This window comes from Arachis ipaensis, chromosome B1, assembly GCF_059453495.1.
Source record: "Arachis ipaensis isolate K30076 ecotype BB chromosome B1, ASM5945349v1, whole genome shotgun sequence".
Taxonomy (NCBI): domain Eukaryota; kingdom Viridiplantae; phylum Streptophyta; class Magnoliopsida; order Fabales; family Fabaceae; genus Arachis; species Arachis ipaensis.
In genome coordinates, this window is record NC_142436.1 from 54,728,216 (window position 1) to 54,754,405 (window position 26,190).

Below are 26,190 nucleotides of genomic sequence, written 5' to 3' on the forward strand. Positions count from 1 at the left end.
TTATTAAATTAATTTTTTATATTTGGATGTAATTATGTTTTGATTTTTAAGGTTTAAAATATTCTATTTAAATTTAAAAAATTTTCATTTAGTTTTAACGTAATTCTACCGTGAGGTCAAAGTTAAATAATTAACAAAATATTCTACATGACAAGGTCGATAATTTAAAGAATAAGTACAAATTCTAAAGGCACAAAATCAACTGTAAATGTATTAATATATTTATTTATCATTTTTTTTACAATTTAAATGAAATATTTTCTATAGATATAAAGAAAATATAAATAAATGTATCGATATATTTACGATTGATTTTGTGCCTTTGGAGCTTGTACTTGTTTTCTAAATTATCGACCTTGTTCTTGTACTGCGGTCATATAAGACATTTCGTTAATTATTTGATTTTAACCTCACTGTGGGACTATATTAAAGCTAAATAAAATTTTTTTAAATTTAAATAAGACTCTTTAAACTTTAAATACCAAAATAGAATTATGCCCAAACGTATGACCAATTTAATACTATACGGTATAATTTAAGTTGTAAAACAAAAAATATACTTTTTATAAATTATTATAATAAATTGAATTTTAATAAAAAAAATTATACATCAACTCTTTTTATATTTGTATTTTATAGTCAGGCACAAGTTGCAACAATAAAAAGAAAGGTTAAAAACAAGGAAAATGGTTGAGAATTTTATTTTATTCTGTTAATTATTTGTAAATTTTAAATAAAAGTTTAAATTTTTTTACTTTTTGAGATTCTTAGAATATATATATATATATAACTTTTTATTTATTAAATATTAAGAGAATAAATTAATATTATTTTAAAAACAAATTGTCACAGGCTCACAGCCTATATAAAATATAAAATAGTAATAAATTTTTAAAAAATAATTATACATTTAAACCATTGACGCCACGTTTCCTCACTTGCAAGTGAAGGTAATCTATGCCGTTTAGGCTTTTACTACACCCGTCACTCCAAACCCCACTCGACGCTTTCTCATAAAGGCGCGTGGTACTGGTAACCATATCGAAACGGCACCGTTTTATGTCGCTTTAAGTCCCCAATCAAACGTTCCCAAAGTGAGAAGCGAAAGAAAAGAAAAGCAAAACAGAAAGCACTTCTTCAATTTCTTTTCTTATTCCTCAAATCGCAGAACAGTTTCTCATTCCGTAACCGAAGCGCTTCTCTTCCCATCGCCATCACTACCACCGACTCCTTCATTCCTCAATCGGGTTCTTGCATTCGCGGTGGTGGTGACGCATGGGGTTAGAAGCGATTCTTCAAAACGCTATTCAAGAATCATGATTAACCGTTGATATAGAAAAAGATATTTTTTGGGGTGATTTTCATCTGCCAGTGGTTGGTGAAAGGAGGGAGCTTTTTGTGGCACCGACCAAATTAGGGTTTTGATATTTGTTTTATTCGGAACTTCGGATGACTTATTACGAGAATGACGGTGGTATTGGTGGGGGTGGTCGGAGAGAGGAGGTGGTGCCGGACCTCGCAATCACAGTCCAAGCTGATGACAACAATGGGGACTATTTGAAACTGAAGAACGGTCCTAACGGCGATGATTCTGCGGTAGGTGCTGTCGTGGTGGAGTCTTCGGCTCCGGCGAGAAGATCCGCCGTGTGTTATTGGGCGAAAATGGTGTTGTTGTTTCTGTGCCTTGGGTTTTTGGCTGTTGTTGTGCTCAAGTGGGTTGGACCCTATTTCATAGACAAGGTTTGTGCATTTTCCTTTTTTATATATACTTTTTATTTTTAATTCTTGATATATTATTAATTTCCTAAAATAATTAACAAAACTGGTTGTTGTTGGATTTGGCTGTGCTATGGGTTTTGGGATTTGGTTTTTTGCTTGCAACGTTTTGATTCTGAGATGCATACCATATGTTTGAAATGTTGCCTAGCAGAAACCGAAGTGGAAAACTTGATGTGTTGGCGTTCTTTCCTTTTTAGCTGTTCTCATTGATGCCTTAACTTTTGTTCACAGGATATTATTCCAGTGATAAATTGGGAGACTAAGACATTCAGTACTCCAGTGCTAACTGTGCTGCTGTTTGCTTCTGTTGCACTCTTCCCAACCATACTCTTGCCATCAACACCTTCTATGTGGGTTGCTGGGATGACATTTGGTTATGGCTTTGGATTCTTGCTAATTATATCAGCAGCTGCAATCGGTGTATCGCTTCCTTTCTTCATCGGCTCAACCTTCAATCATAAAATTGAAGTACATACCTTGTCTTCAACCGGACTCAATTTTCGGTGTTTGCGCCTCTGCATCTGTGCTAATTAGGATCCAATATTTTTATGATTCTTTTTTGCAGGGGTGGCTGGAAAAGTATCCAAAGAAAGCCTCTATTCTAAGATCTGCTGGTGGAGGAAGTTGGTTCCATCAGTTCCGGGCAGTTGCCTTGATCAGAATTTCTCCATTCCCGTACATAATCTACAACTATTGTGCTGTGGCAACAAATGTTAAGTACGGGCCTTACATAATTGGATCCTTGGTAGGAATGGTGCCAGAAATATTTGTTGCAATCTATACGTAAGTTTCTCCTGAATAGTAGCTATGAATTCGTCCATATTTCTATTTGTTGCATATAGTTAGCTGGATCATTTCTTGAATAACTAGTATTTGCATTCAAAAGTTGTCATGCATCCCTAGCATATAGGGTGAGGTGATCAACTCATGTACGTGCATGCCATACCGTGGATATATGGTGTGTAAGTGGCTTCAATATGAATATGTTACTATGTTGGGCAGAATTGTTATCTCAAGAAAACACAATTCTTTATACTATTCTTTCGGTATATAGTAATACTTGCTTTAGCTGGATGGTATGGTATTAAACCTTGCATAATTGACAGTTATGCGAGTTGCTTTAATGACTATTCATGCATAGATCTATCTTGAATATAGGCCTTTAAATTCTGTGTTGTTTCCTTATTTGTGAGGTGGGTATTGCTTGTGTGTCTGGGTTTTGGGCTTTTGCTTGATCATCTCAATTCCTTTATGCTTCCTACCAAACCCAAGAAATATTTTTAGATAAACAAGTGCATCGTTTAATCTTTGAGCTTCTTCATATGATGTTCTCACATTTGAATCCTCATTGAATTTGATAAGGAATGTACACTGGGTTTGTAAACTGGTATTTGTATCTATGAATTAGATGCTTTATTATAATTCGAGCAGTTACATATTTCTGTTAACAGTTGTTTCCATTCTCATTTAGATGGTAATTAGGACTATCAGGTGGTTTTATATCTCCAACTATTCTATTACTTTGTAGAGATGTAGGAGATTGATCTGTTTCTCTCTGTGTGACTAATGGTGTGTTATGGAAATCCCGGTTTCCACTGTTTTCCAAATTGAAATTAGAAAATAAGATTCTTATCTGCCTGTTCTCCCTTCTGCAATGTTATCTGTCACCATTTTCACCCATGTCCCATGCTATAGCTTGGGTGGCAACTCCGGAAGATGGCAAGTTGGAATTGCAATTTGCAACACGGCAGTATTTAGCTATTCTGTTTCTAAGATTTTTTTAATATCATGACTTCGCTTTTTTCCCCTCATTTTGGAAAAGATTAAATCAAAGTAAAGGTTTTAGAAATACCTTTCTGTTCTTGTTAACATCATAGATTAGATTGTTTTGGTTCTCATTGGCATAAATACTTTTCTGTTCTTCCTGTTGACCATTTCAAATGCTGGTTTTGTTGTCTATGATACAAACCAACAATGCAAAAAATCTTAACCACTTGAACCAAATTTTCTATTTTGCTATTTTCGTAGGGGAATTCTAATTCGAACTCTGGCTGATGCTTCAAATGAAAAGCAATCTTTATCTGCAGAGCAAATCATTTTGAATGTTGTTGGCTTCTGTGCAACTGTGGCTACAACAATCATTATCACAGTTTATGCTAAGAGACGACTCAAGGAGTTACAAACGGAGGAAGAACCCTTGTTGCAATAGCCTATAGTAGGGTCTATTCATGGATTCATTGTTCCTGCATGAAGTGAAAGCATATTCTGCTATTGGAAACTGGCTATGGCTAGTGGTGCTCATTGCACTGATGAATGTGGTTTTCAAAACAAGTAGCTCCATTCATGGGAAGGGAGGATCAACCATCAAATGTAATATAATGGGTGGGTATGGTTGACCGTTGATGATGTTTGAGGAACCAAGGATATCAAATTCTCAAGTTAACTTAAACTACTCTAAACTTTACGAGTTTACCTACTACTTGAGTTTAACTATTTAAGTTTAGGTGAATTTGAGTTTGATAACCTTGGGGAGGAACAAGCTAACATGACTGACAAGTATTTAAGTTCAGCATTTCCGTTTCTTGTTCCTCTTTTTTATAGTTCTTTTTTTTCATTTATAGAAATTGTTCTCAATGTTAGTGTTTCTTTCTCTCTTTGGCATTGTATATGAATGAAATTCCTGATTTATAGAATGTATCCGAGCTCGGAATGGTTTTTCTTGGTAAAGCAACTATATCAATGATTGTTTACTTTTCCATCCACTATCTCTGCAATTGGTTTATTAACATGCAAGTCACAATAATTATTTTGTCTGCATTGATAAATCACAGCAGCAACTAATACCAAAACGATAGGGAAAAAATTAATCTTGATGTGTGTGGTACTGGAAGATTTTTCTTATTTTGGATTGCATATCAAAGTAATAGGAGTACGGAAAACATTAAAAAAAAGAATAAGAAACTTTCAAGATTAACAAATTTTAAAATACAATCAGTTAAGTACAACACAAAACCACACAATCTAGGTTGCATAATAATAATATAAACCAAAGCACGGAAATGTTAATTCAGATTTTGAAAACTTTTTATTTATTTAGCTATGGAAACGAATATGGTATTCTACTTGTCTAAATACTAAATATTGAAGGCTAGCGTGAGTTTAACCAATTTGAACTTCATTTAAATGACATCAGTAGGTTTACCCAAAAAAGAAGAAAAGAACCAACGAGTTATAGCTCAAATGGCATAATTTCTTCATACTCACTTAAGAAGTTGTGGGTTTAAGTCTACTTATCTTCAGATATATCGGTTTAAACTCGCTAATTAATAAAAAAAAGTTATCTAAATCGCAAATACAGAGCACACTTGAATTAAGTTCTTCTTTTATTTCCCTTTTTATTTTTTATTTTTTTCAATGGGAATGCACGGGAAGTAAAATCCTTGTAACGTGAATCTAGAGAGCTACTACACATACTTGTAGAGGTTCTCATCACTTTCAAGTAGTTTCAATCGCTGTATTCCCAAATAACACCGTTCACATTTGCTAGCTCATGTGTTTGGTCCACTTGTATTACTATTCCGTTTTTTTTGGACCTGACTTGTATTACTATTCTTAAATTCATGTTTCCTCCTATTGCTTCACCACTTTGATCACACTAGAAGCATGTTTGGAAACCATCAAAATATGATTTATCTTTTCAAAAAAGTATTCTATAAAAAATTATCATGTTTAGGTTAAAAAAACAGATTATAATCGAAACTAGTAGACTATTTTGAAGCAGTTTTAAGCTAACAGACAATTTATAAGCAAGTCTAATATTTTGAAGCTTATGATATAAGCAAAAGCTTATTATTTTGAATTGCAATAATTTTACCCATTTGATTTTAAGTATCAGATAACTTTTTTTTTTCATACATACCAAATACATAATAAGATTATCACAAAATAACTTTTCAGTTAAAATATCCAAATATAAACTAATTGTTACATAATTCATTATTTTAAAAGCAATTGATATGGTCGTCATTGATACGAGCTATAACTCGGTCTCATGACCGCTATTGGCAGTCACCATAACTCGTCATTTTTTGTTACTGCTCGGATTTTATGAGCTATAACTCGGTGACATCAATACTCTTATCATAACCGACGTCTCAAACGGCATAATAAAATCGGTTACAAAGCCAATCACCTCAGAAACCGACAATTTATCACCTAGAATGTAACGGACGAAGAATTCTCTATAAAAGAAAGGTAAAGCATCTCTTTGATTCCAGGTTCTGAACTTAACACTATACTGACTTAAGCATTGGAGTGCCTTTGCAGGTACACTCCCCCCTTTTTCATTGCTCGTACTCTCATACAACACGGAGAAAAGCTCGGATTCAGGAGTTGGACGTTTAGCCTCCGAGTACATTGCTCGGTGGATACTGGGTAGTTAAAACCGATCTATTTCACAGGCAAGATCAATTGGTGCCCACCGTGAGGCCGAGGAAATCATACTTTTTCTTTTGGTCTCATTACCTCCATTCACACCCATGGCTGACGCACCACCTCCTTCACTGTCTGAACTCATGCGAATGGTGGCTGATCTACAACAAGCCAATCAACGAATGGCCGACAAAAATCAAATAATGGCTGCCCAAATCGCTGAAATAAATCACGCTCGGATTGAGCACAACGATACTCGCCGCCAGCAACCAGAAGATGAGGAACATCAATCCCAACCCTCTCATGTCTCGGAGACTGTCCGGGACGAAGAACCTCAACTTGAAGATGGAAAGGAAGAGGTCGACGACCTTGTAGGACTCTTCACAGAGGAAGTAATGAACTTCGAATTACCAAAGAGGTTCACTTTGCCGCTGACCCTCACACCTTATGATGGACTCGGAGACCCAAAGAAGTTTCTTAAGAAGTTCCGATCAATAATGATCGTCAATGGTGCATCAGATACAGTTTTATGTCGTTGTTTTTCGAATTGTTTAGATGGCCCTGCACTTGATTGGTTGTGTGCTTTGCCTGCAGGTTCCATTTCTCGGTTTCAACAGCTGGCGAAGTTATTCGAAGAACATTTTGCCGGGTCCGCAATTTACTTGCACGACTCCGATTACTTGAATACTATCAAGCAAGGACCAAACGAAAGCTTGAAGGACTACATGACCCGCTTCACCAAGGTCGCGATCAGTATACCTGACCTCCACCCCGAGGTCCACCTACACGCAATCAAAAGCGGACTTCAACCCGGAAAGTTCCAGGAAACAATCGCAGTAGCCAAGCCAAAGACTCTTGAAGAATTTCGCGAGAAAGCAAAAGGACAAATTGATATTGAAGAGCTCAGACAAGCTCGGAGAACTGACAAGTCACACTTCCGAGAAGACGAAAAGAGCTCGGGTAGTAAGAAAAATTTTAAACTAACGCCTCGATTTGATTCTTATACGCAGTTCAATACCAAGAGAGAGGACATAATCAAAGAGATCTTGAACTCAAAGCTGATCAAACCACCAAGGAAAGCCGGCACCTATCAAGATGCAAAGAATGTAGACAAATCCAAGTACTGTGCTTTCCACCAGAAGCACGGCCACAACACTGATGACTGTGTAGTCACCAAGGACCTTTTAGAATGATTGGCAAGGCAGGGACACCTCGACAAATACATTGGGGGTCACATCCAAAAGCGCGCCCCCTTCCACAACAAATGATTCCTCCGAACAACCAAACCGAGGAAAAGATAAGGGACCTTCAAGCCACTACGAAAGACCCCGAGGTATAATAAATTGCATTTCAGGAGGATACGCTAGTGGCGGATCCACGAATTTGGCAAGGAAAAGGACGTTCCGAGCAATATGCTCGGTACACGGACCACAACAAGATGATGAAATGACTTGTCAACAACCAGAAGTTACCTTCACATACGCCGACTTCAACTCCAACATACAAAATCTGGACGACCATGTGGTAATTACTCTTCAGCTAGGGGATTTATTGGTAAGGAAAGTACTCTTGGACCCTGGGAGCAGTGCCGACGTTCTGTTCTATTTCACATTTCAAAAAATGAAGCTCAGCGACAACATACTACAGTCAACAGGAGGAGACTTGGTCGGATTCTCAAGAGAACGGGTTCCAATAATCGGTTCAGTGTGGTTACAAACCACACTGGGTGAGCATCCTCTTTCAAAAACTAATGATATTCAATATTTAGTAGTTGATTGCTTCAGTCCTTATAACCTTATCCTCGGCCGACCTTTTTTGAACAAGTTCGGCGCAATTGTTTCCACAGTTCATCTGTGTGTTAAGTTTCCCATGCAGGACGATAAAGTCGTAACAATCCACGGAGATCATAAAGAAGCACGGCAATGTTACAACATCAGCATGAAATTTCAAAATCGTCCAAAGCAACAAGTCAACAATGTCGACCTCAAGCAAAACGGCCACCCACTTGCCGACCTTGACCCAAGAGCCGATTTTCTCAAGCGCCCAAAACCTTCCGACGATCTACAAAAAATATATTTTAATAATGACCCTAAAAAATTTACTTATGTAGGTACCTCAATCAACGCATCAGAATTACAGGCCATCAGGACCTGTTTGCAAAATCAATCCGACCTTTTTGCATGGACACCTTCAGACATGCCCGGCATCGACCCACAAATCATCAGTCATAAGCTAGCAATAAACTTGGCAGTCCGACCAGTACAGAAGAAGAAAAGGAAACTCGGCGAGGAGAAAAAAAGAGCCTCACTAGAGGAAACCCAAAAGCTCATCAACGCAGAATTTATCAAAGAAATCAGATTTACTACCTGGTTAGCCAACGTGGTAATGGTAAGAAAACAAAACGATAAGTGGCGCATGTGCGTCGACTTCACTGACTTAAATAAAGCATGCCCTAAGGATTCTTACCCTTTACCATCCATAGACTCTTTAGTAGATAACGCGTCAGGTTATGCTACTTTAAGTTTTATGGACGCGTACTCAGGGTATAACCAAATCCTCATGCACCCCTCCGATCAAAATAAAACGGCATTCATTACTGATTTCGGTAACTATTGTTATAAAGTTATGCCATTTGGATTAAAGAACGCAGGTGCAACTTACCAACGTCTTATGGACAAGGTCTTCACCAAACAGATCAGCAGAAACATTGAAGTCTATGTCGATGATATGGTCGCCAAAACACAAATCGGAAATAGTCACGTCAACGACCTTACAGAAATATTCTGCCAAATTTGCCACTACAACATGCGCCTCAATCCCGAGAAATGTGCATTCGCCGTTCAAGGGGGTAAGTTTTTAGGTTTTCTACTAACACGCAGGGGAATAGAGGCGAATCCAGACAAATGCCGAGCAGTTCTGGCATGGCCAGCCCAAGAACGGTCAAAGAAGTTCAGCGCCTCACAGGAAGACTTGCAGTGCTCTCCAGATTTGTTCCCTGCCTAGCTTCAACATCAATCCCCTTTTTCCAAACAATAAAAAAGAAAAACAAATTTCATTGGAACGACGATTGTGAGAGAGCTTTTTCAAAATTAAAAATAACTCTCTCACAACCGCCGATTCTGCAAAAGCCCCTACAAGGGGAAGATTTATTTCTATACTTATCAATTTCTGATTGGGCAATAAGCTCGGTTCTTGTCACAGAAAGAGACAAAATTCAGCGTCCAATATATTTTGTGAGTAAAACACTCCAGCATGCCGAGCTCAATTATCCGAGGATAGAAAAACTCGCATTAGCTCTGATATTCTCGGCACGGCAACTCCGACCTTATTTCCAAAGCCACGTCATTCATGTCAGAACAGATCACCTATTAAGGCAAGTGTTATACAAACCAGAAATTGCAGGAAGACTCATAAAATGGGCAGTCGAATTATCTGAATTCGACATCAGGTATGAACCCAGGGGACTGATTAAGTCCCAATTCTTGGCTGATTTCATTGCCGAACTTACAGTACCTTCAGAAGAAGACCATACAAAGCAATGGACTTTGTACGTGGATGGCTTCTCCAATAATGGGGGCTGCGGAGCAGGAATACGCCTGGAGGCCGAAGATGGCTTCATACTGGAACATTCTTTACGTCTAGATTTCAAAGCCAGCAACAATCAATCCGAATATGAAGCACTAGTCGCCGGGCTCCGACTTTGTCTGGATCTCCAAATATCGGTGATAAAGGTATACTGTGACTCTTTATTGATAGTACAACAGGTAAACGACCTTTTTCAGGTCAAGGATCCTCTTCTATCTAAATATCTATTTTTAGTTAAAAGGTTAACTTCAAAATTTTCCAAATTTGAAATACAACACATCCCACGCAAACAAAACCATAGGGCTGATATTTTATCTAAGCTCGGTAGTACACAATCCGAGTTATCTACGTTGCATCAATTTACCCTTACATCTCCAAGTGTTACTCTAACAAATGTGTAAGTGTTACACAGGAAAAAGATTGGAGGAAGAACTTCATACAATATTTGCAAACAGGTAATATACCAAAAGAGGTGGACAATGTCAAAAAATTCCGGAGACAAGCATCTTCCTTCACAATACTCAAAGGAACATTGTACATACGAGGATACACTCGCCCATTACTAAAGTGTTTCAACAAGCCCGAAGCAGAAATAGCACTAGCAGAGGCACATGAGGGAATCTGTGGAACACACATAGGTGCACGAAGTTTAGCATAAAAGGTCCTTCGAGCCGGTTTTTTCTAGCCTACTTTAAACCAGGATAGCCAACAAAAGATCCGAACATGTAACAACTGCCAAAAACATGCACCACTAATACATATTCCGGCAGAGCAACTACATCACTCTGAAATCAGCTGGCCCTTCAACCAATGGGGTTTAGACATACTCGGTCCGTTTCCGACGGCACCGGGTCAGGTAAAATTCCTCATCGTAGGAATCGATTATTTCTCAAAGTGGGTGGAAGCCCAACCTCTGGCGAGAATAACATCCCAACAAATGATTTCTTTCGTTTGGAAAAGCATTATTTGTCATTTTGGAATACCTAACCATATCATTACTGACAATGGCCATCAGTTCGCCGATCAGAAATTTCAATCTTTTTTGCAGAATCTTAAAATCAGACAACATTTCGCTTCAGTAGAGCATCCTCAAACAAATGGACTAGCTGAGGCGGCAAATGAGGTCATCCTACATGCACTTAAGAAAAAGCTAGATGACACCAAAGGCCTCTGGGCCGAGCTAATACCCGAAGTCCTCTGGGGGTATAACACAACTCCACAGTCATCAACAAGAGAAACACCATTTCGGCTGGTATACGGCTCTGAAGCAATGATACCACTGGAGATCTCCCAGAGCTCCATCAGAACTTACCTCGGCAATCACGAGGAAGCTCGGAGATCCGAGCTCGATATCATCGAAGAAGTAAGAGACGTCGCCACATTAAGGCAACGCACAGCACAGCAAGCATTAGCTCGCCAATACAACAAATCGGTTAAAAGCAGATCATTTATGAAAGGAGACTTAGTACTTCGTAAAACGGAAACTGCTCGGAAACCACCCTCACATGGAAAGCTCGCAGCAAACTGGGACGGTCCATACCGAATATCAGAAGTACTCGGAAATGGAGCATACAAACTCGAATCAATAGATGGTAAAGTACTACCCAATACCTGGAATGTATCTTCCCTAAAGAAGTACTATAGTTAAAAGTCAGGGACAGGCTAGTACTCTTTTTCCTACTACCAAGTTTTTGTCCCAAAGGGTTTTGCTTGGAGAGGTTTTAACGAGGCTAGCCTACCTGCAAATTTGTATTCAAAAGAAATACGAATTTATAATCAAAACTATCTCATTCTATTCAATCATGCGATCTATCTTTTTCATCACTATCCATTATCAATATAGCTCGGAAAATGACAATACTCGTCTAAATTCACAACCTGCCACTACTCGGCAGTCTTCTCAAACAGAAATGAAATATCCTCATAATCATTTCCTATCAATCAACAAAGAGCTTTTTCCTAAAAGGAAAGTACTACCATTCAAACATATTCAAATCGGTAACACAATCCAAAAAATAAACATCAAAGTTAAAATAGCTATCCATTACAAAATAAAACAAAATATCCAACAAAATAACAAACTACACATTATCCGCCTGATCTTCAACGTCACCATCATCTTCGACCATCTTGCCATCACGAACAACTTTCCCAGGGTCCATCCCGGACAGATCAGCTTCTGGTGCCAAAAACTTCGCCTGTAACAAAGCCCTTTCAAACCCCTCAACAAAAGAATCCAGAATTTCATCAACTTTTTTCTTTTCCACCTCCTTTAGTTGGGCAGTAACCTCAATTAGACGAGATTGTATGCTCGCCAAATCACTTTCCTTTTTCTTCAAATCCTCCACATCCTTAGCATAACTATCTTTCGTCTCCTTCAATAACTTCTCGGTCTCAGTTAACCGTGCCTGAAGCTCGGCAGCATCACTTTTACTCTTAACCAACTCTTCCTTCAAAACAGAAACCTCCCATTTTTTCATAGCAACTCTCTTATACTTCAACTCTTGGCTACGCCCAAGACTCGCAAGGCGCAGACCAACAACCTAGACAAAACAATAAGCGAAGTTTGTAAGACTTCCAAAGAAAAAAAAAAATAAAGTGAACACGGTAGCTCATTACCTGCATATACTGCCCAATCGCCATGTCTCCAACCTCCTTTGCAAGAGAAACATCAGCCGACGATTGACAATACTCGTCCACCACAGCCATATAGGGATACTCTTTTCCCCACACAGAAAATGCCTCACTTTGTTCAGAAATTTCATGAAGCCTTTTTTGATTACCCATAAAAGCCTATATTTCCTCCAGAGGAACCCCTAATTCCTTTTCATCGGAATCATCGGACAACTCAACAAGATCGGACTTCCTCTTCTTTCTCGCAATCACCTTTCTCCGACCTTGACGAGGATGAGTAACTTCGCCAGTCCCAACAATTTTCTCAGCATTAGAAGATGAAACCTCCTTCTCCAGATTCTTATTTTTGAAACGTGTCCTCAGAGACGCAGCTGAAACACCGGGATATTTACCACCTACAAAACACAGATAACATCAGATATATGATGAGAAGAAGTAAACACATTAGCAACAACCGTATAACTCACCCAAATATTTTAAAACATCTTTATCCTCTTCCCACTTCAGAAGCTCATACATTGAAATCAGGTCTCCCCGACCAATATTTTCAACAAGAAACTCAATCAAACAAACATTTCTCGGAGAAATAACTTCAGGTCCAAGTATATTCTGAGGTTCCGAGCACCAATACAATGGGAACTTCTCAGCCAGATTCTCATCTACGAAAAAAGAAAAATCTTTTTCCGGGCCCCTAACCTTGAAATACATCTCTTTAAAATTTTTGAAAGAAGATTTGTACAACCTGAAAATGCCAAATCCAGGGGTGCTATTGAAATTTATCCAACCACCTTTCCACACCCCCTTGGCTTGAAATAATGAAAAGAACAGGTCAACAGCCGGAACCTCCTCCAGAAATTCCATTAGAATTTCAAAAGAACGAAGGAACGCCCACCCATTTGGATGAAGTTGCGACGGAGCACAGTTTAACTGTCTCAAAACCTGACATTCGAAATCTGTAAAGGGTAACCTAACTCTCAGCTCTTCAAGAACACAGCTGTGCATGTAGAAAAACTCAAAGCCTCTACCCCGGTGATAAACCCTATCATTAACACTACATGGCAGTAACTCAACTCCAACTCCAGAATTCTGCCTCACTACCTTACTAACATCCACTTCCTTAACGGTAGCCTCATCACAGAACAACGACACCCGAGACCTCACATCATCCCCAACCCAGTCATAAGACCAATCTATCTTAACTTTCTTCTCCTTCTCAAACCCCATCAAAAACAGTAAAACAAGCATGCAACCAAGAAATAAAAAGAGATGAGGGAAGAAAGAAGTCACAAGCACACAGACATAACCATACCTCTCTTGCTCATTCTTCACACAGAAGTAGAAAACCAAAACGCTAAAATTCTAATCAGTAGAAGTAATTAATAAAAAAAAAAACGTTCCAAATATCACCCATGCCTCAGTCACATCAAACGACGAAAGGCACATTGGAAACCATCAAAACATTAATGAAGCTACCACTCATTCTCTCTCCTCAATAAAAAATGGGCACGATTTCCCACGTGGCAAAATACAAAGTTCATTTAATGAAGTACGTTGAACTGGGGGCTCACTCACTAATCCACTTAACCGAGTTATAACTCATCACAAAAGCTCAACCTGCTTCATTAAAAAACTTTCCTCAGGCTAAGCTTGGGGGCTGTGATATGGTCGTCATTGATACGAGCTATAACTCGGCCTCATGACTGCTATTGGCAGTCACCATAACTCGTCATTTTCTGTTACTGCTCGGATTTTATGAGCTATAACTCGGTGATATCAATACTCTTATCATAACCGACGTCTCAAACGGCATAATAAAATCGGTTACAAAGCCAATCATCTCAGAAACTGACAATTTATCACCTAGAATGTAACGGACGAAGAATTCTCTATAAAAGAAAGGTAAAGCATCTCTTTGATTCCAGGTTCTGAACTTAACACTATACTGACTTAAGCATTGGAGTGCCTTTGCAGCTACACTCCCCCCTTTTTCATTGCTCGTACTCTCATACAACACGGAGAAAAGCTCGGATTCAGGAGTTGGATGTTTAGCCTCCGAGTACATTGCTCGGTGGATACTGGGTAGTTAAAACCGATCTATTTCACAGGCAAGATCAGCAATTATACAAATAATAATTATTGAAGTAACTTTAACTTTCCAGATTATCCAAAAAATATTTTTCTTACAACGGAAATAATTCAATCATTTAGATCCAAAACACTTAAATGCATTAAATAATGATTTGGTATGACTAATTTTTCATTGTGCAACTAGTGTATGTTCCGTACCTTGCACGACATAATATATAAAATTATATAAAACTTTTTTATTAAAATTTAAATAAAAAATATATATAATAATTATTATTATAAATATTTTACAACTTAATAATATTAAAAATAATTAATATTTATTTTAATCAATTTGGATTGGTTGAATGTTCATTTTATTTGTTCGCTTAAGCAAGTATTTGGAGTTTGAATCTCGCCTTGTGTGTATAACAATTCATTAGTTAGCGATAGACCTTTAATAAATTGTATTTGTTTTAAAATAGATTAATTTTTCATTGATAGCAATACTTATGGACGTTTGTCTTTGTGAAAATTTACTTGAGACAATTTTATTTGTTGGTATCATATTCATTCTTGAAGTCAAAACAATATGATCAACATTGTTACTTGGTAAAACTTCACATTTTATGAAATGATTTTTAAATTTTCAAATTCATAAATTTATGTCATTACAAAAGTTATTAGATCGATTAATATTTCTTTGTAACATGGTCTACCGAAACACCATCGTTGAGTATTAATTAGTGGGAAGAGAAACCAATAACAACTTTTGACTTTTGTTATTCAATATATAATTTATTCTATTGAAAAATAAATTAATATTTCCTAAATTTGTAAATACATTTTCTTCTAATTTCTTACACCATTTTATTTGACAATATTTATCATTAAAAAATAGCAAATGACCATACTATCCTACAATATATATGATGTACAAAGTAATTTCTTATCTTGAAATTAATTCTGGTTAGTGAGATAAAATTTAAAATATTTTTTTTTATTTTCTTACTCAAATTTAAATTTAAATTTAGAATTGATTAACAACTCATTTTTTAATTTTAATAAAAAAATAAATTGGTTAGATGCAAAATATTCAGCATTTAATTTCAATTATTTAAATTTTAATTACCAAAAATTGGATTAAAAATTAATTATAAACTTAATAATCAATAATATATATATATATATATAGGAATATTAATATTATCATTAAACTATTTCTGAGGTTCATGGATCTGAGATTTTACTGTTCATGTTCTTATTTACTGTTCATGTTCTTATTTGCTGTTCATGTTCTTAAATTTTGTATATAAGAAAACAATGCTTTAAATCTGGAAGTACAGGCTGTTTAATCTTATCACTCAAAGGGACTGTAGCAGTAAGACCCTGGCATTTGGGCAGTAAGGCTAATTTGATGATGTCCTTGAAGGTGAAAAGATCTAAACGTAAGAACTCCTAGTGGCTATGGATTTAAAGGATTAAAAAAAAAAGAGTTAAAAACCCCAGATTCAAAAATTTGAGTGATAGTTTAGTGATAATATATATATTCTTTCTGAACCAAAGGAGGGCAATGATATCAGATTTTATATTTTATGAAAACATGTCTAAACTCTTCCGTTATTTTTCCAGACGCCTTTCTTTTTCTTCTCCGTCTTTCTCCTCCACTTCTCCAATCCATTCCTCCTCCAATCCCCTTACTCAGAAAGTGGCTAGACCTGAGGAACTTTCTCCCAAACACAATATCTTTGAAGAAGAAGTTTGCTTCGAAGATATCAATCAAGCCATTGACAATTGGGAGATACCTAAAATCCCTTAAGATGAGCTTTATGTCCCTGATGACAACAAGAGAAAATCAGACTATATCATCAAAACCGCTGAAAACAACATTCCTCTAGGACCAGATTCCAGTGAGGAATTCCATCTCTTGACCAAACAATCTGTCAGAGAACATGCCCGTCACTACAGATATCTTCACATAGGGTGTGTCCAAGTTGCCGTCAAACCTCTCATCTGAGAAGGTTTGAATGCTTCCATCCTCACGTGTCTTAGAGATATTAGACACAATGACTTCCGAGATTCCTTAATCGGAACAGTTGAAACAAGCCTAGGACACGGTCCGGTTTACTTCAACTGTTTCCCAAACAAAACAGTCAGTTTGTTAGATGTCAACATCCTTGATTCTCTTTTCCTAAACATTTGAATTCATGGTCTTAACATGAAGGAAGGATCCATCCCTGCCGCCTTAATCTATAGGATTCAGTACAAGGTCATGAATACTTGTAATTCTAGAGTCCTTCTTAAATCTCAAGATCGTGAAACTACTTTGTTTGTCACCGACATGACAAAGGCCAACGTCACGGTCCCAAGGCTCATAAAGTGGGATGAAATTGACCTTCCTGAGTCATGGTCAATTGATTGAGCCATTCCCACCCAGCCTAGACAAGCACCTCTTTTAAGAGAAATAAAACAGGATGAATCGGGAAAAGTAGAGATTTTCTTTGATAGACGAAACTCTTTTTCCTCTAGATCTAAAGCAGGAACATCTAATGATTTTATTTCAGCAAGAAGATCTTTTTCAGTGACTTATCAATCCCAGTTTTCAAAAATTTCAAGACCTATAAATTCTGAAATTCATATTTCAGGATTACAAAATAATTCAAATATTTCTCAAGCAGTTTACCAAACCGATGATGATGATGTTGAAATACAATCTTCTCATCAATCTCCAACATACTCTTCTATGAATGATGATGAGCGGATAATTTGTACGCTTTTTGACATTGTTTTTAGTATGTTTTTAGTAGGATCTAGTTACTTTTAGGGATGATTTCATTAGTTTTTATGTTAAATTCACATTTCTGGACTTTACTATGAGTTTGTGTGTTTTTCTGTGATTTCAAGTATTTTCTGGCTGAAATTGAGGGACTTGAGCAAAAATCAGATTCAGAGGTTGAAGAAGGACTGCTGATGCTGTTGGATTCTGACCTCCCTGCACTCAAAATGGATTTTCTGGAGCTACAGAACTCAAAATGGCGCGCTTCCAATTGAATTGGAAAGTAGACATCCAGGGCTTTCTAGCAATATATAATAGTCCATACTTTGCCCGAGTTTAGATGATGCAAACTGGCGTTCAACGCCAGCTCTCTGCCCAATTCTGGCGTCCAGCGCCAGAAACAAGTTGCAAAGTGGAGTTCAACGCCCAAATTGGCACAAAAGCTGGCGTTCAACTCCAATAATAACCTCTCCACGTGTAGACTTGAAGCTCAGCCCAAGCACATACCAAGTGGGCCCCGGAAGTGGATTTATGCATCAATTACTTACTTCTGTAAACCCTAGTAGCTAGTTTATTATAAATAGGACCTTTTACTATTGTATTAGACATCTTTGGACGCCTAGTTCTTAGATCATGGGGGCTGGCCATCTCGGCCATGCCTGGACCTTTCACTTATGTAATTTTGACGGTAGAGTTTCTGCACTCCATAGATTAAGGTGTGGAGCTCTGCTGTTCCTCAAAGATTAATGCAAAGTACTACTGTTTTCTATTCAATTCATCTTATTTCGCTTCTAAGATATTCATTTGTACTTCAACCTGAATGTGATGAACGTGACAATCATCATCATTCCCTATGAACGCGTGCCTGACAACCACTTCCGTTCTACATTAGATTGAATGAGTATCTCTTAGATCTCTTAATCAGAATCTTCGTGGTGTAAGCTAGAATGATGGCGGCATTCAAGAGAATCCGGAAAGTCTAAACCTTGTCTGTGGTATTCCGAGTAGGATTCAATGATTGAATGACTGTGACGAGCTTCAAACTCGCGAGTGCTGGGCGTAGTGACAGACGCAAAAGGAGAGTGAATCCTATTCCAGCATGATCGGGAACCTTAGATGATTAGCCGTGCCGTGACAGGGCATCTTGGACCATTTTCACAAGAGGAGGGGATGTAGTCACTGACAACGGTGATGCCCTTGCATAAAGCCAGCCATGGAAAGGAGTAAGACTGATTGGATGAAGACAACAGGAAAGCAGAGGTTCAGAGGAACGGATGCATCTCCATACTTTTATCTGAAATTCTCACCAACGATTTACATAAGTATTTCTATCCTTCTTTTATTATTAAATTTCGAAAACCCCATTACTATTTTATATCCGCCTGACTGAGATTTACAAGGTGACCATAGCTTGCTTCATACCAATAATCTCCGTGGGATTCGACCCTTACTCACGTAAGGTATTACTTGGACGACCCAGTGCACTTGCTGGTCAGTTATGCGAAGTTGTGAAGATATGTTTAGACCATGGTTCTGTGCATCCGTTTTTGGTGCCATTGCCAGGGAATCAATTTCAACAACAATTCTCAACCTGAGTAACAATTTCGCATACCAAGTTTTTGGCGCCGTTGCCGGGGATTGTTCGAGTTTGGACAACTGACGGTTCATCTTGTTGCTCAGATTAGGTAATTTTCTTTTTGTTTTGTTTTCAAAAATTTTTCAAAAATCTTTCAAAAAATTTTTCTTTTGTTTTCGAAAAAAAAATAATAAAAATAATATTTTCAAAAATAAATTATTCTATGGCTTCAAAACTTTCAAGAATGAATTCTAGAGTTTCATGGTAACATGTTGAATTCTATCTGGCTGAAAAGCCATACCCAAACTCCTTTGGGATTGGTCTTCAACTAATCACCTCAATGGATGTAAATCCATTCTAAAGCTTGACTGGCTATTAAGCCATGTCTAACCCTCAGATTGGAGCTTTAGACTAAAGAGTACAAGATTCTTGGAATTCATATTAAAGATTTTGAAATCCTTATTTTTCTTTTTCAAAATGATTTTCGAAAAAATTAAAAGAAAATACAAAAAAAAAAATCATAAAATCATAAAAATAAAAAATATTTCATGTTTGAGTCTTGAGTCAAGTTGAAAGTTTGGTGTCAATTGCATATTCATCTTGCATTTTTCGAAAATTCATGCATTCATAGTGTTCTTCATGATCTTCAAGTTGTTCTTGGTAAGTCTTCTTGTTTGATCTTTGCATTTGCATGTTTTGTGTCTTTTCTTGTTTTTCATATGCATTCCTGAATTCTTTATGTCTAAGCATTAAAGAATTCTAAGTTTGGTGTCTTGCATGTTTTCTTTGCATTAAAATTTTTTTAAAAATATGTTCTTGATGTTCATCATGATCTTCATAGTGTTCTTGGTGTTCATCTTGACATTCATAGTGTTCTTGCATGCATTCCTTGTTTTGATTCAAAAATAAAAAAATATCTTTCCCTTTCTCTCTCTTAAAATTTCGAAAATTAGATTTGACTTTTTCAAAAACTTTTAAAAATCTAGTTGTTTTTATGAGTCAAATCAAATTTTCAATTTAAAAATCCTATCTTTTTCAAAACCTTTTTCAAAAATAAAATCTTTTTCATTTTTCTTAGTTATTTTCAAAAATTATAAAAATATTTTTCAAAAATCTTTTTCTTAATTTTATATCATAATTTTCGAAAATAACATCATCAATTAATGTTTTGATTCAAAAATTTCAAGTTTGTTACTTACTTGTTAAGAAAGATTCAAACTTTAAGTTCTAGAATCATATCTTGTGATGTCTTGTGAATCAAGTCATTAATTGAGATTTTAAAAATCAAATCTTTTTCAAAAACGAATTTCTATCATATCTTTTCAAAAATATCTTCTTATCTTACCTTTTTCAAAAAAAAAAAATGATTGCAAAATATCTTTTCTAACTTCCTAACTTCTTATCTTTTCAAAAATTTGTTTCAACTAACCAACTAACTTTTTGTTTGTTTCTTATCTTTTTCAAAACTACCTAACTAACTCTATCTCTCTCAAATTTTCGAAAATATCTTCCCCCTTTTTCAAAATTTCTTTTTAATTAACTAATTATTTTAATCTTTGATTTTTATTTTCGAAAATTTCTAACCTTTTTCAAAAACGATTTTCGAAAATCACTAACTCTTTTTAAAAATAATTTTCGAAAATTCTCTTCCTCTCTCATCTTATTCTATTTATTTATTCATCTACTAACATCTCTTCCTCACATCACTCACCAAATTCGAACCCCCTCTTCTATCTGTGTTCGAATTTTTTTCTTTTCTTCTTCTACTAACAATAAGGAACCTCTTTACTGTGACATAGAGGATTCCTCTTCTTTTCTTTTTCTCTTCTCTTTCTTATGAGTAGGGACAAAGAAAAAGGTATTCTTGTTGAAGCTGATCCAGAACCTGAAAGGGCTCTAAAGAGAAAATTAAGAGAAGCTAAATTACAACAATCCAGAGACAACCTTATTGAAATATTCGAACAAGTAAAGGAGATGGCAGCCGAACCCAACAACAATAATGCAAGGAGAATGCTTGGTGACTTTACTGCACCTAATTCCAATTTACATGGAAGAAGCATCTCCATTCCTGCCATTGGAGCAAACAACTTTGAGCTGAAACCTCAGCTAGTTTCTCTGATGCAGCAGAACTACAAGTTTCATGGACTTCCATCTGAAGATCCTTTTCAGTTCTTAACTGAATTCTTGCAGATCTGTGATACTATTAAGACTAATGGAGTAGATCCTGAAGTCTACAGGCTCATGCTTTTCCCATTTGCTGTAAGAGACAGAGCTAGAATCTGGTTGGACTCTCAACCCAGAGACAGCCTGAACTCTTGGGATAAGCTAGTCACGGCTTTCTTAGCCAAGTTCTTTCCTCCTCAAAAGCTGAGCAAGCTTAGAGTGGATGTTCAAACCTTCAGACAGAAAGAAGGTGAATCCCTCTATGAAGCTTGGGAAAGATACAAGCAGCTGACCAAAAAGTGTCCTTCTGACATGCTTTCAGAATGGACCATCCTGGATATATTCTATGATGGATGTCATTGGACACTTCTGCAGGTGGATCCATTCACCTAAAGAAAATGCCTGCAGAAGCTCAAGAACTCATTGACATGGTTGCTAATAACCAGTTTATGTACACTTCTGAGAGGAACCCTGTGAGTTATGGGATGCCTATGAAGAAGGGAGTTCTTGAAATTGATACTCTGAATGCCATACTGGCTCAGAACAAAATATTGACTCAGCAAGTCAATATGATTTCTTAGAGTCTGAATGGAATGCAAGCTGCATCCAACAGTACTCAAGAGGCATCTTCTGAAGAAGAAGCTTATGATCCTGAGAACCCTGCAATAGCAGAGGTAAATTATATGGGTGAACCTTATGGAAACACATATAATCCATCATGGAGAAATCACCCAAATCTCTCATGGAAGGATCAAAAGCCTCAACAAGGCTTTAATAATGGTGGAAGAAACAGGTTTAGCAATAGCAAGCCTTTTCCATCATCCACTCAACAACAGACAGAGAATTCTGAGCAGAATCCATCTAGCTTAGCAAATTTAGTCTCTGATCTATCTAAGGCCATTGTGAGTTTCATGAATGAAACAAGGTCTTCCATTAGAAATTTGGAAGCACAAGTGGGCCAGCTGAGTAAGAGGATCACTGAAATCCCTCATAGTACTCTCCCAAGCAATACAGAAGAGAATCCAAAAGAAGAGTGCAAGGCCATTGACATAAGCACCATGGCCGAACCTGTAAGGGAAGGAGAGGACGTGAATCCCAAGGAGGAAGACCTCCTGGGACGTCCAGTGATCAATAAGGAGCTTCCCTCTGAGGAACCTAAGGAATCTGAGACTCATCTAGAGACCATAGAGATTCCATTAAACCTCCTTATGCCATTCATGAGCTCTGATGAGTATTCCTCTTCTGAAGAGAATGAGGATGTTACTGAAGAGCAAGCCGCCAAGTTCCTTGGTGCAATCATGAAGCTAAATGCCAAATTATTTGGTATTGATACTTGGAAAGATAAACCTCCCTTGTTCACCAATGAACTAAGTGATCTGGATCAACTAACATTGCCTCAGAAGAGACAGGATCCTGGAAAGTTCATAATACCTTGTACTATAGGCACCATGATCTTTAAGGCTCTGTGTGACCTTGGTTCAGGGATAAACCTCATGCCCCTCTCTGTAATAGAGAAACTGGGAATCTATGGGGTACAAGCTGCTAAAATATCATTAGAGATGGTAGACAATTCAAGTAAACAGGCTTATAGACAAGTAGAGGACGTGTTAGTAAAGGTTGAAGGCCTTTACATCCCTGCTGATTTCATAGTCTTGGATACTGGAAAGGAAGAGGATGAATCCATCATCCTAGGAAGACCTTTCCTAGCCACAGCAAGAGCTGTGATTGATGTGGACAGAGGAGAATTGATCCTTCAATTAAATGAGGACAACCTTGTGTTTACAACTCAAGGATCTTTGTCTGCATTCATGGAGAGGAAGCATAAAAAGCTTCTCTCAAAGCAGAGTCAAACAAAACCCCCATAGTCAAACTCTAAGTTTGGTGTCAAACCCCCATATCCAAACTCTAAGTTTGGTGTTGGGAGGTCTCAACAGAACTCTGCACATCTGTGAGGCTCCATAAGAGCCCACTGTCAAGCTATTGACATTAAAGAAGCGCTTGTTGGGAGGCAACCCAATGTTTAATTATCTAATTTTATTTTTGTTTTTCATGTTTTATTAGGTTCATGATCATGTGGAGTCACAAAATAAATATAAAAATTGAAAACGGAATCAAAAACAGCAGAAGAAAAATCACACCCTGGAGGAAGACCTTACTGGCATTTAAACGCCAGTAAGAAGCATGTTTTGGGCGTTCAACGTCAGAACAGAGCATGGTTCTGGCGCTGAACGCCAGAAATGGGCAGCATCTGGGCGTTTGAATGCCAGAAATGCACCCTGGAGGAGAGCTGGCGCTGAACACTCAGAACAAGCATGGTTCTGGCGTTCAACGCCAGAAATAGGCTACAAATGGGCGTTCAACGCCCCGAACAAGCACCAACTTGGCGCTGAACGTCCAGAGTTGTGTGCAAGGGCATTTTACATGCCTAATTTGGTGCAAGGTTGTAAATCCTTGAACACCTCAGGATCTGTGGACCCCACAGGATCACCTCAGGATCTGTGAACCCCACAGGATCCCCACCTACCTCCACTCACTTCTTCTCACCCCTCTTTCACACAATCCCATAAACACTCTTCCCCAAAACTCTTCACCAATCACCTCAATCTCTCTTCCCCATCACCTCTTCACCACTCACATCCATTCACTCTTCCCCATAAACCTACCTCATAAACTCCACCTACCTTCAAAATTCAAAATCAATTTCCCACCCAAACCCACCCTAAATGGCCGAACCTTAACCCCCCTCCCTTCCCTATATAAAGCCTTCCATTCTTCCTCATTTTCACACAACACAACCATCTCTTCTCTTCTTGGCCGAAACACACCTCCCCCTTCTTCTCCATTTTTTCTTATTCTTCTTCATCTTTTCTTTCTTCTCTTGCTTGAGGGCGAGCAAAATTCTAAGTTTGGTGTGGTAAAAGCATAAGCTTTTTGTTTTTCCATTACCATTGATGGCACCTAAGACCGGAGAATCCTCTTGAAAAGGAAAAGGGAAGACAAAAGCTTCCACCTCCGAGTCATGGGAGATGGAAAGGTTCATCTCCAAAGCCCATCAAGACCACTTCTATGATGTTGTGGCCAAGAAGAAGGTGATCCCCGAGGCCCCTTTCAAACTCAAAAGAAATGAGTATCCGGAGATCCGACATGAAATTCAAAGAAGAGGTTGGGAAGTTCTAACAAACTCCATCCAACAAGTCGGCATCCTAATGGTTCAAGAGTTCTATGCTAATGCATGGATCACTAGGAACCATGATCAAAGTAAGAACTCAAACCCAAAGAATTATCTCACCATGGTTCGGGGGAAATACTTAGATTTTAGTCCGGAAAATGTGAGGTTGGCGTTCAACTTGCCAAACATGGAAGAGAACGCACGTCCCTACACAAGGAGAGTCAACTTTGATCAAAGGTTGGACCAAGTCCTCATGGACATATGTGTAGAAAGAGCTCAATGGAAGATTGACTCAAAAGGCAAACCTGTTCAACTAAGAAGACTGGACCTTAAGCCTGTAGCTAGAGGATGGTTGGAGTTCATTCAATGCTCAATCATTCCCACTAGCAACCGGTCTGAAGTTACTATAGACCGGGCCATCATGATCCATAGCATCATGATTGGAGAAGATGTGGAAGTTCATGAGATTATACCTCAAAAACTCTACAAAGTGGCTGACAAGTCCTCCACTATGGCAAGGTTAGCCTTTCCTCACCTCATCTGCCACCTATGCAATTCGGCTGGGATTGACATAGAGGGAGATATCCTCATTAAAGAGGACAAGCCCATCACTAAGAAAAAGATGGAGCAAGCAAGAGAGCCCATTCATGGAGCTCAAGAGGCGCATGAAGCTCATCACCATGAGATCCCGGAGATGCCTCAAATGCATTTTCCTCCACAAAACTATTGGGAGCAAATCAACACCTCCCTAGGAGAACTAAGCTCCAACATGGGACAATTAAGGGTGGAACATCAAGAGCACTCCATCATCCTTCATGAAATTAGAGAAGATCAAAAAGCAATGAGGGAGGAGCAACAAAGACAAGGAAGAGACATAGAAGAGCTCAAGGACATCATTGGTTCCTCAAGAAGGAAACGCCACCATCACTAAGGTGGACTCATTCCTTGTTCTTACTTTCTCTATTTTTCGTTTTCTCTATGTTAAGTGCTTATCTATGTTTGTGTCTTCATTACATGATCATTAGTAGTTAGTAACTATGTCTAAAAGTTATGAATGTCCTATGAATTCATCACCCCTCTTAAAGGAAAACTGTTTTAATTCAAACGAACAAGAAGTACATGAGTTTCGAATTTATCCTTGAACTTAGTTTAATTATATTGATGTGGTGACAATGCTTCTTGTTTTCTGAATGTATGCTTGAACAGTGCATATGTCTTTTGAAGTTGTTGTTTAAGAATGTTAAATATGTTGGCTCTTGAAAGAATAATGACTAGGAGACATGTTATTTGATAATCTAAAAAATCATAAAAATGATTCTTGAAGCAAGAAAAAGCAGCAAAGAACAAAGCTTGCAGAAAAAAAAATTAAAATAGGCGAAAAAAAAAGCAAGCAGAAAAAGCCAAAAGCTCTTAAAACCAAGAGGCAAGAGCAAAAAGCCAATAACCCTTAAAACCAAAAGGCAAGGGCAAATAAAAAGGATCCCAAGGCTTTGAGCATCAGTGGATAGGAGGGCCTAAAGGAATAAAATCCTGGTCTAAGCGGCTAAACCAAGCTGTCCCTAACCATGTGCTTGTGGCGTGTATGTGTCAAGTGAAAACTTGAGACTGAGCGGTTAAAGTCAAGGTCCAAAGCAAAAGAAGAGTGTGCTTAAGAACCCTGGACACCTCTAATTGGGGACTTTAGCAAAGCTGAGTCACAATCTGAAAAGGTTCACCCAATTATGTGTCTGTGGCATTTATGTATCCGGTGGTAATACTGGAAAACAAAGTGCTTAGGGCCACGGCCAAGACTCATAAAATAGCCGTGTTCAAGAATCATCATACTGAACTAGGAGAGTCAATAATACTATCTAAACTCTGAGTTCCTATAGAAGCCAATCATTCTGAACTTCAATGGATAAAGTGAGATGCCAAAACTATTCAAGAGGCAAAAAGCTACAAGTCCCGCTCATCTGATTGGAGCTATGTTTCATTGATAGTTTAGAATTTATAGTATATTCTCTTCTTTTT

At 37.7% G+C, this 26,190-nt stretch overlaps 2 protein-coding genes and 1 non-coding gene across 3 annotated transcripts; 2 read left to right on the plus strand and 1 right to left on the minus strand.

Moving 5' to 3' along the window:
* Positions 1-940: 940 nt before the first annotated feature.
* LOC107630260 (uncharacterized) lies at positions 941-4,506 on the plus strand. Its single transcript, XM_016333360.3, has 4 exons — positions 941-1,740; positions 2,011-2,247; positions 2,345-2,562; positions 3,808-4,506. Exons 1-4 carry the CDS (start codon positions 1,450-1,452, stop codon positions 3,986-3,988), a joined length of 927 nt encoding a protein of 308 aa, XP_016188846.1. The 5' UTR covers positions 941-1,449; the 3' UTR covers positions 3,989-4,506.
* A 1,811-nt stretch (positions 4,507-6,317) lies between these two features.
* Positions 6,318-7,403, plus strand: LOC107606807 (uncharacterized). Its single transcript, XM_016308827.1, has one exon. It carries the CDS (start codon positions 6,318-6,320, stop codon positions 7,401-7,403), a length of 1,086 nt encoding a protein of 361 aa, XP_016164313.1.
* A 13,818-nt stretch (positions 7,404-21,221) lies between these two features.
* On the minus strand, positions 21,222-21,329 carry LOC148576620 (small nucleolar RNA R71). Its single transcript, XR_015904004.1, has one exon. It is a non-coding gene; the product is annotated as a small nucleolar RNA R71 (small nucleolar RNA).
* Positions 21,330-26,190: the final 4,861 nt, after the last annotated feature.